Source organism: Diospyros lotus, chromosome 14 (assembly GCF_014633365.1).
Source record: "Diospyros lotus cultivar Yz01 chromosome 14, ASM1463336v1, whole genome shotgun sequence".
NCBI lineage: Eukaryota > Viridiplantae > Streptophyta > Magnoliopsida > Ericales > Ebenaceae > Diospyros > Diospyros lotus.
In genome coordinates this window covers 1,066,316-1,077,264 of record NC_068351.1, presented here as the reverse complement: position 1 = coordinate 1,077,264, position 10,949 = coordinate 1,066,316, and the positions used below count along the sequence as shown (strand labels likewise).

The window sequence follows — 10,949 nt, the reverse complement described above, 5'->3', positions numbered from 1 at the left end:
ATACTCACACAGCCACAGGTGAGTCTCTGATCAGCCCTCGCGTCTCTCTCTCTCTCTCCGGTATTTAACTTTGTTCTTGGTTATGCTCAGAGCCAACGCCGAGTCATTGACCCGCCCGACCGTATGTTGTCCGTCCATCGTCCGTCCGCGTCCACCACTCTTAGGTATTTTTTCATTTATTTTGGTTTTTTCGTTTATTTTGAATCTTTTGATATGCTACTCAACTTTGTCTTTGTGTACACTGTTTGTCCCAATCCATTTTTGGTTTTTTCTTTTTCATTTTGGTTTTAATTAAATGATTTCTTCTTGGTTTTATTTTGGTTTTTTTGTTTGTTTTGAATCTTTTGATATGCTATTAAACTTTGTCTTTGTGTACACTGTACTAATCTATTTTTGATTTTTTCATTATGATTTTATTTTGGTTTTAATTAAATGACTTCTTCTTGGCATGATGGCATCAATCCATTTTGATTTAACAAAATCATCTAGAAATTCCACAACACATAATTTGATGGATAAAACTTTTTTCTAACAGTAACATAATTTAATTGGGCATTTTTTCGAGTACCAGAGTGATAATGGATTATATGTTTATGACCATCAATGACTTGTTTCAAGATGCCACCATATCTTATATTAGATAGATGCATCAGTTTCAATAATTTTTGGTGACTTCAGATGACATATAACTAGACAAGGTAAGTGTTTAAAATGTTTTTAGATAATCCTAACAATGGAGATGTATGTAAAGGAAAGCATGTAATGTCAAAGGACTCTTTTTCAACCTACCAAATACAGGTCTACACAATTTTCCAAGATTTGAATACAAATTAGAAACATAATTGAGACTACCTAATAATCCTTGGGTTTTATTAATAATCTCATCTGAAAATTTATCTCCAAAATTTAGAGATCTCTCAATAGGAATGATTGTTCAATTTTCAATGTTATGACCGAGAAATTTGATTCTTGTTTGGAACAATTGCATTTTTATAGTTGATATAACAAAACCATTCTTTTTTATGATATGAAAAAATGTATTTGAATTATTCTAATGCTTATTGAGAAAATCACTACAGACAAGTACATCATTAATATATATTATTGAAAAATAAAAATAAAACGGGATGATATAGTCAAATGGATCTTTAAGGCTTGAATTGTTCGAAGTCATACTTAAAAAAATACATGACAAATAACATATATTTTTCACTCATAAAATAAAAACATATATTTTTCAAAATCACGTGCACAATAGCACCAATCCAAGATAGCCAACTAAAAAATGATAGACGTGCAACATCACTTAGGAAGGCAAAGAGAAAACCGATAAGAGCTAGGTCAGAGGTTTGGGATCATTTTACCAAGTTTACAAATTCAGATGGTGAGATTAAAGGGAGATGCAACTATTGTTCTAAGGAGTTTCACTGTGATCCCAAAAAAAATGGGATTACAGCTTTAAGGAATCATATGGGAAATTGTAAGAAACACCCCCATGTTGTAGAATCTCGTCAAATGGAATTACATTTTCAATCAACTACAATAGGGGGTGAGAAAGAGAGTGGTGATAATGTTGCTATAGTGGTTAATTGAAAATTTGATCAAGTGCTCGTAAGAAATGCTTTAGGTCGTATGCTGATCGTAAATGAGCTACCTTTAAATTTTGTTAAGCGTGAGGGGTTTAGACACTTTGTGAATGTTATTTGTCCAAAATTTTGGTTTCCTTCACGTTGGACTATGGCGCGTGATTGTTTTGAGTTATTCAATAAAGAGAGATTGAACATGATGAATGAGTTAAAAAATTCTTGTCAAAGAATTTGCTTAACCACTGACACTTGGACTTTAATTCAAATGATGAATTATATGTGCTTGACAGCGCACTATATTGACAATACTTAGATTCTAAAGAAAAAAATCTTAAACTTTTGTCCAATTTCTAGTCATAAGGGTGATGTCATTGCTATGACAATTGAGAAATGTCTCATGGGACGAGAACTTGATAGAGTTTTTACTTTGACCATGGATAATACTAGTTCAAATGATGTTGTTGTGGCTAATTTCAAGAAAAAAATGGCAAATAAGATACTAGCATTATAAATGGGCAATATTTGCATATGAGTTGTGTGGCTCACATTATAAATCTGGTTGTACAAAATAGGTTGAAAAACCTAAATGAATCGGAGACCGAAGGCAAAGGATTAGAACCATGTTATTACTATAGATGGGAGACCGAAGGCAGAGGATTAGAATAAGGTCAGACTTTTTGTCAAAGTGTTGAAACATTTTTATGAGCTAACTTTGCGAGTATCGAGTCCATCATATGTCACCTCCAACACATCTTTTCATGAGCTTGGTAAGATGCATTGTCTCTTACAAGGGTGGTTGGAGAGTGACGATTTTGAAATGGTAGAAAGTTTGATAAATAAAAATGAAAGAAAGTTTGATAAATATTGGGGGGGATCCGCATAAAACAAATCACTTAATTTATATTGTTGTGGTGCTTGATCCGAGGTACAAGTTAGAATATATGGAATATGTATTGAAAGAGATGTATCAAGGTGAGAGAGGAGTTAGTGTAGTTTTATTATTAAAAAATTTCCTACATGCTTTATATGAGGAATATAAGAAAAAGTTGGGATCTTGAGATGATGCTAGAAAGCCATCTGAAGTGTCTACTCCAATTGTTGTGGCGAATGATGAGGACGACTTTGAAAACTCATTTTTTTTTCGCTTCAAAAAATATAAGTGTGGCAGTGGTAGTAGACATACAATTGTGCCTTCGAAATTGGATAAATATTTTAGTGAAGTGTGTGAGCCTCCAACTAAAAAATTTGACATTTTGAAATGGTGGAAAGCAAATTGTCATAGATTTCCTATTTTGTCTTCGATGGCTCGAGATGTATTGGCAATTCCAGTTTCTACTGTTCCGTCTGAGTCTGCATTCAGCACTGGGGGTCGAGTCTTGATCCATTTAGAAGCTCTCTATCTCCTAAAGTGGTTGAAAGTTTGATTTGTACGCAATATTGGCTTCGGTCATCTACCACCCCCAATAAGTGTTGAAGAAGATTTGGAGCATGTTGAACAACTTGAAGAAGGTAAAACTCAGTTTTACTCTCTTTTAAATTCACTCAAGAGTTAGTTCAATACATGTTATTTTGATATTAACTAATTCATTTTGCATATTGCTTTTAGAATTGTCAAAGGTTATCATAAGCAGCAGCTCAACGTCCAATATGAAAATTTAGATTTCCGATTTTGAAGATCTCGTGCATTTGTAAGTATATATGTTTTCTACTTTCTAGTTGTATATATTTTATATTTGTAAGTATATATTTTATATTTTGTGTGGTGCATACAATTAATAATTGCAATGAATGGGCTTCTGTTCCATTGTTCTTGAGTTCAACATTTGCATTTCGTTTGGTGCAAAAAATATCAACCTAATTATCCTCATGGGTATTAACATATATTGGTAAAAGTACTTATACAACCTTTCTATTTGTGTACTCTGAAATGGAATTGCTTTGAACAAATTTCTTCATGGACTAACATATATTGGCTCCACTTTTTTTATAGGTTAGATGCAAGGAGATGAGGAGGACCGATAACATTCTAAGTTTCTAACGTCATTATGTATTTAGTTGCTTCAAAATTTGTACTCAAAGGTAAGTACAAAATTTTTTTATCAACTTGTGATCAAATTTTGGAAGGGGCATGTCAAAATGCTTGTAGAGTTGTAGTTAAGGTTTAGTTTCCAGCAAACTCAACAAACTTATGTTGAGGACAACACAAAAATGAAGATTTGTTTGTTTAGATGTTTATATAAAATGAAGATTTGTTTGTTTGTAGTTAAGTCACATTGCATGACTTAGTTTCCAGCAGACTTACATTGATGGTTTATGTTTAGATGCAATGGGGGGTATGTTTGTTTATGATTTATGTTTATATGCAATGATTTTCCAGCAAACCTATGTTGATGATTTATGTTTATTGTTTAGATGCAATGGAAGTATGTTTGTTTATGATTTATGTTTATATGGAATGGTTTTCCAGCAGACTTATGTTGATGATTTATGTTTATTGTTTAGATGCAATGGGGGTATGTGTGTTTATGATTTATGTTTATATGCAATGGTTTTTCAGCAAACTTATGTTGATGATTTATGTTTATTGTTTAGATGCAATGGGGGTATGTTTGTTTATGATTTATGTTTAAATGTAATGGTTTTCGGCCAACTTATGTTGATGATTTTTATGTTTAGATGCAATGTTTTCCAACAAACTTGTCAATTTTTTGTGGAAAACTTTTGGCTGCAAACTTCTGTTTTGTTTGTAAGAATTTGTTCACCAATTTCGATTTTGTTTGTAGGATTTCGATTATATCGGTTTTGGGTATAATCGATTCGATTTTTTCAGTTATTCTTGTGTATAATCGGTTCGATTTTTCAGTTCGGTTAAGTGAATTTTACTGTCGGTTTGTTCGGATTCGGTTAAATCGGTTAGTATAATAGTTCGGTTTGGTCGGTTCGGTTTTCTATTTTAAAATGGTTCGGTTCGGTTCGATAAAAAATGGCCGGCTCGGTTCGGTTAAACCGAATGCTCACCCCTACGTCCGGCAACGCGCGGGCAACATAACGTGTCTCTACAAACAGAACAGAATAGAGTAATTCCTGAATCAAGAGGCTTTGTTGGGATGAAGATTCCATCGTCCTAATGCTCATGCTGCTTATGAATACATGGAAAGATCAAATGAAAGAGTCACTATGGTGAACTGCCAGAGTTGCTTCCTAAAATACCAAAAGTGAAATAAAAATAGGGAAATGGGTATTTTGAAACAACAGCAAATTTATGTAAAGTCAACTTCTCCAGAGATGCCAAATTCAACAAAAGAGAAACGATGAAACGTGAACTCTTGGCCACATTCATGCTAAGGCGTTTATTGATCGATCATCTGAAAACAGCTGAACATTTTTAAACATTTGGACGGTTGAACTGACTTCTACAGTTCAAGTTCATGACTTTGATGGTGCTAAGGATAGGGTAAAGAAGCAAATTCAGATGGCTAAACTCCTTGCACAAGTTACCTGTTCTTCAAACCCACTGAAACATAAGTAGCAAGTAAAGGCCAGATAGAGACTTGAAATGTCTATAGAGTTGTATCATGGTGAAGGCAAAAGAAAAGAGTATATAATTGTTGCACACCATGGTGCACAAGATTCACCCTACAGCCTATGCTAGATGCTACCACTACCGCACTCATCTTATTCATGAAGGGAGCTTTGACTTAAGCTGTCACATTTTAATTACATAAAATTCATATTAGAAGAACAGTAACAGCAGGTAGATAAGAGGTTCAACAACCTGGAAAAATATATGTAAAAGAACTTTTCCAGCAAGATTAGTGAAAAATATGGGATGCCCTTCTGGGTCAGTTCCTTTCAGAACAAGTGTTCTTTCCCTTTCTTCTTAATTGGGCTTTCAAAGCAACAAGAGAACACGTGGAAATAAACATATACCAATTTATATCACAGCATGACAGGTCCCGATGGATCAGTTATCGTGCAGGCAGCTAGTAGGAAAGGACTGATCTCTCTAATTGCCAAGTTCATTCTCATCTAGTCACTGCCATCTAAACAATGAGAGTTATTATTGATGCTTGGCTCGGAACTGGCGTTACTACTTGTGGCAAGAGGAGAGTCCAAGACACTGGCTGTCCTGCTTTTTGTTGATCCCGATCTCACACTGTACACAGAAGAAGCTGGAATGTTTGTCACTCTCCTTATATCCTGCCCAAAAGGAAATGATGCATCAGAAAAAGACTGGAAACATGCTAGAATATGAATAGCATTTTATCATTCTCGTAGGCACAAAAAATATGTTCGTAGTTCCAACTGTGGCATGCATGTGAAAACTATATGCAAAATATCCAAAATGCTAGCATGCATGTGTAAGGGATATGGTTATATTTCCAAGCATTCAGGGTAATCAACGGTAATTCAAGGGAACATACCATATGCCTCAAAGCCATGTCTAATGACTTCTTGGAAAGCGATCTCCCAAAGCCTGAATTTTCTTGGGATGACAAAGACTTCCCTGAGGAGTTACTATTCTTAAATAAATGGTCATCATGCTTTGGTGGTGCTAATTTCCTCATGTTTACTACTCTTTCAACCATCTTCGTTCCAATCAAAACAGGGTTCACATCATCACCACAAATGGAATGTCCTCTACTCAGAGACAGCACAGAGTTTCCTTTGTTATTAGCACTACCATTTAGGGCCTGTCCTCTAGAAGGAGAACATGATTGCCGTCTTGGTCTTCTAATAGAACTAGACACAGTAGAAGAGTATTGAGCACTAGTTGGTCCTGGTCTACTCCTAGAAGTTGAAGCTGGCCTTCCAGGCACTGGTGCCTTCAAATTCGGAGGGGCATCATGTGAGAAACCAGGCATTTCAGAGGGTTTCCTAGGCCTAGACTTCACTGTTGGAGAAGTACCACGTGATGGCACCTGATTTTTCAAAATTTTGGGACCTGACTTTGTCACAGAAGAGGAGTAACTGGGAGGACCTGATATGCTAGTAACACTAGAAGGGGTTGATGACTGATTTGTTGGTGTTGCTGATCTTGGTGTGGACTTGGAAGCTGCTGGTACGGATGACCTGGCAGTTGGTGTAGAAGAGCGGACCATTGGTCTTGTTGGAGTTGAAGATCTCACTGTAGGAGAAGAAGGCTTAGGGGAAGGCAATGTTGCTCGTGAAGTAGGTGTGGCTGCTCTTGAGGGCTTTGCTACTGAGGTTAATCTAGCTTGTGAAGTTGGAGTGGAAGGTCTGGAAGGCTTTGTTGTAGCAGGTAAAGTAGCTCGTGAAGTAGGTGTGGAAGGCCTTGAGGACTTTGCTCTCGCAGGCAATGTGGCTCTTCCAGTTGGTGTTGCAGACCTAGAAGCACTTGATTTCAAGCCTCCTGATGATGATGGCCTTCTATTTGCAGCAACTGAAGTGGATATAAGCTCCCTAGTTTGATTATTCCTTGAAGCAGGTTCTGCAGGTTGGTTATCTGACTGCAATCCAAGTTGAGGTCATGGCAATATGAGTTGGCAATACAACGAAAAAAGAAACAAGCTAAATGGTATAACTAAATTAGGATCAAACCAACAACCATCTCATGAATAAACAATAAAAGAAGAAGAAGATGAAACATTTAATAGCAACGGTAAGCTTAGGAACTGCAATTTCAGATATCAATATGCTTTATGCTGAAAGACTAGGACAGTAATCTTAACGAGTCAGTTGCAGCCATGCTCAAAAACACCAGTGGACAAGTTCAAAAGTTCAAAAACTCAGTTCAAGTGAAACCCTCACCACAGATATTGGGGCCACAGGACGACCATTTGAAATCCCTATCTGTTTCATTGCAGTTTTCTTTGATTCCATCTCTAATGAAGGACATGGTGGGGTAGCAGGTGGTGTAAGAAGCCTGAGTACACGACAACTTCAAATGATTACCAAACAGTAAGACATTATATACAGAAACTATAAGTTAGGATAAAGCAAGATGATTGTATCATATGCAACTATTCATGTATATAACCCTTATTACACAACGACTTCAGATGATCACCAAAGAGTAAGACATTATTTTGGTAGAATACACCAACATATAGAATCTGAAAGCTTGGATAAAGTAAGAGCATTGTATCATATGCAACTATTTATATATATACACCTCAGCTAAGAGGGAAAAATCCTAATAGCTCAAAAATAAATATAGTTCATTAAATAAAATGACTTTGCAACTTCAATGAAATATGGTACTATAAAATTCAGGGGGGGAATTGCAGGCTGCTTGTTCACACATTGATGTTCACTTTAACGCAAAGACATGCTTCAATAGAATTTTCTTCCCTATCTAGCAAGATATGCCGTCATCAATTCGTGACAACTATAGCCTTCTTACTCAATGGGGGAAAAAAAGAAAACTAGTTGATTATTTGTAAACAGAAACCAAAAGGAAAGAATTCTGACATAAGCTGTGAGTGTGAGAACAGTGGGCACACCTCAATGGAGAAAATTAGAATTGAACTTTTAGATAACCAGCAAAGATAAGCTAAGACATTAATAGTAAATTCTGAGATTTTTTTAGCAAGAAAGCACAACATACAACCTAAATTTTTTTATATAATTTTGTTCTTGAAAGATAAATAGACTGCTTGCAATTACTGCAATCGGATCAATGAATATGTAAACTCTTGTTGATATAAACATCTTTAAGCATATAAACGCCACCGCTCTCTCAAAAAAGATGCATTATAATTACATTGGCAAAACTTCTTCTCCCTCCAAATGACACTTTTTGCTACTCTCTTATTGTTTTAACAACCATTTTCAGAGAATATTTGGATTCCAACAAATAATTCTTATTGTTGCATCCCGAACAGCTTCTGGGGGATGTAAATTAACTTTATAACTTGTAAACGCACAACGAATTTGAGATGAGCGTGATGAAAAAAATAAATTTGTTTTGGGGCACCAAATCATAAGTAAACTAAAAGATTCGAGCATAAAGCAGGAAGCTAATAAAATGTTTTTCAATACCAATCATAATCAGTTCTATCATTTTCACAGCTCAGAAGCTCATTGGCAGCTGTTTGGCTTGCAGGCAATGCAGATGTTCTATAAGATATTGAAGAGCTTTCTTGTTTGGAATCTGCACCCAAGAATTTCAATTAATCTATCCATTCAAATAGTACACTACCCAAACATCGAGGAGAAGTTCAATTTCAAGAATCAATTGAATTTCACTATGTACAGTACGTATTTGTTCATCAAAATCATCAGAGCTCTGGAGAAGAAGGCTGTTCCTCTCCGTTTCGCGGCTCTGCATCTCAAGGAACAAATCTAGATCATCATCCTTTTCTTTCATCACCATCCCAAGGCTCCTCTCTTGTTGTCTACACTGCACAGATGCCTGCATTTGCAATTCCCAAACCATCAAACTGCTAAATCATTACCCAATGTCAACTCAGCTAAACAATACAAATTTACATATGTACATAGATATTGGTTATGTATTCATCTATAGATGGCTACAAACTCAAAAGGCTACCATTTAACAGAGGATTTGTCGAGGAAAATGAACTTACTCTTTAACGCACAAACAACAAAGCAGAAAACACATTTTTTTTCTTACAAAAATCTGATCATTTTCTTTTCATCTTCCAAATCCAATAAAAAAAACAAATAAATTCAACTTCAGTCCTTTCATTTTCTCTTCTATTCCATCCCATTGTTTATTGTTTTTACTCCACAATCCTAGTCCAGAAACAGACATTCGAACACCAAAGGCACTCCGCATTCATCCGATTCGTTAGATCTGAATGAAGACCGAAAACTACAAACTCGACATGCCAAAGTCGCAACCATTGGTTGACTATCGCGAACGAGATCTCTCTCTCTCTCTCTCTCTCTCTCTCTCTCTCTCTCTGCCTACCGTAAACTTCAGTCAAACTTCATCAGCTATTTCTCAGATCATTCGCACATCAACATAATATATACATGTGTGTGTACAGAAAGAGAGATTCAACGAATCAAATATAAGAACGTACCGCCATTTTGCCGAAAAAAAGAGCTCCAGTAGATGTGTCGCAGAAACGTCCAGTGCAGAGGCTGAAGGAGGAGAAGAAGAGGTGCAGTGGCAGCTTGCGTTAATTTATTCCATCCTTCGGTCCAATAATGGCCGGAAAGAGTAACAGAGCTCGCGTGAGAGAGAGAGAGAGAGAGAGAGAGGGGTGCGCGATAAATGTGGGGGGAAACGGGGTTCGTTCATGAGACGACGACAGTGACTTGGCCTGCGTTTGGTTTATCTGTGATTTCGACGGAGTGATGTGATGCTTCTTCTCTCGCTCCACTTTCATTTATGGAAGGAAGGAAGCGAGGATTTGAATCGCTTTCACAATTGACAACAACAATAAGCATAATCACGAATATGCCATTTGATGGCGCAATACTGTGGAGACCGCCTCCGCCGGCCGCTATTACAAAATCCTATTTCAACGTTACCCTTATCATAATTAATATTATTATTACTATAATTATTATAATGACATAACATAAAATTTAATATATTAATATCATTTAATTTAACTCGAGCAAACCATTTTAAGCATTAATGTCTCACCCCTCTTATCATAACGAAAACTCTTATCTCAAACTATTATTATGGTTAATTCAACAAAATTATTATTATTTTTTACGTAATTATTTATTTTAATTATATGACTAAACTTATATTTTTATATTAATTTAAATCTTATATAATTCAATTTAAAATGACCCCCTTTTGTTTGTCAATTTCAATTTCAAGTTCAATTTGAAAGTTGAGCAAACTCCAAGGTGGGGGTGAGGAGAGGACTGGTCTTGTCAGATGATTGATTCCTCGGGATATGCATTATCATATGCTTCCGTGAGTTTTAACACTGTTTCACCGCTCGCCTGACACTCCATTTACTATTTCGGAAACATTATTTATTTGAAAAAAATATTATTAGTATACTTTTATATACATCTTAAACTACATAAAAATATATCAACGATAAAAAAATTCCTCGTGAGACGTATGTAAATTATAGAATATTTTGATCATAATACTCCTTATATAATTTAAGATGTATAAAAAGATTGTACATCTAACATAATTCTTATTTGAATACGAATCTTTGTTAAAAATTATCTTCAAATTTTTATTTTATTTTTAATCTTCAATATTTTTATTAATTAATATTAAAATATTTATCAATAAATAAGTTACATATCATCCATCAAAACAAAAACAGATAAGTCAACGTGACTCGCAAGTCATCAATCAGAACAAAAACAAATAAATAAAAACTAATCGTGATGACAACAAAGAAAATTAAATTTCCTCCGTTTGAGTCGGTAAGAAACTCAATTCTT

The 10,949-nt window shown here is 35.3% G+C and overlaps 1 protein-coding gene across 1 annotated transcript; it reads right to left on the bottom strand.

The window, feature by feature from the left end:
- Positions 1-5,261: 5,261 nt before the first annotated feature.
- On the bottom strand, positions 5,262-9,899 carry LOC127791245 (uncharacterized). The gene is made up of 6 exons (XM_052321107.1): positions 9,602-9,899; positions 8,811-8,964; positions 8,592-8,703; positions 7,359-7,473; positions 6,011-7,057; positions 5,262-5,786 (listed from the first exon to the last, which is right to left on the bottom strand). Exons 1-6 carry the CDS (start codon positions 9,605-9,607, stop codon positions 5,616-5,618), a joined length of 1,605 nt encoding a protein of 534 aa, XP_052177067.1. The 5' UTR covers positions 9,608-9,899; the 3' UTR covers positions 5,262-5,615.
- Positions 9,900-10,949: the final 1,050 nt, after the last annotated feature.

Bases quoted from the DNA above. Each gene is read 5' to 3' on its own strand.
- LOC127791245 (XM_052321107.1), bottom strand. The intron at 7,474-8,591 runs GTATTGAAAAAC...TCGTGTACTCAG, and splicing joins GATAGAACTGATTATGATTG to GCTTCTTACACCACCTGCTA. The intron at 7,058-7,358 runs GTGAGGGTTTCA...CTTGGATTGCAG, and splicing joins CTGTGGCCCCAATATCTGTG to TCAGATAACCAACCTGCAGA.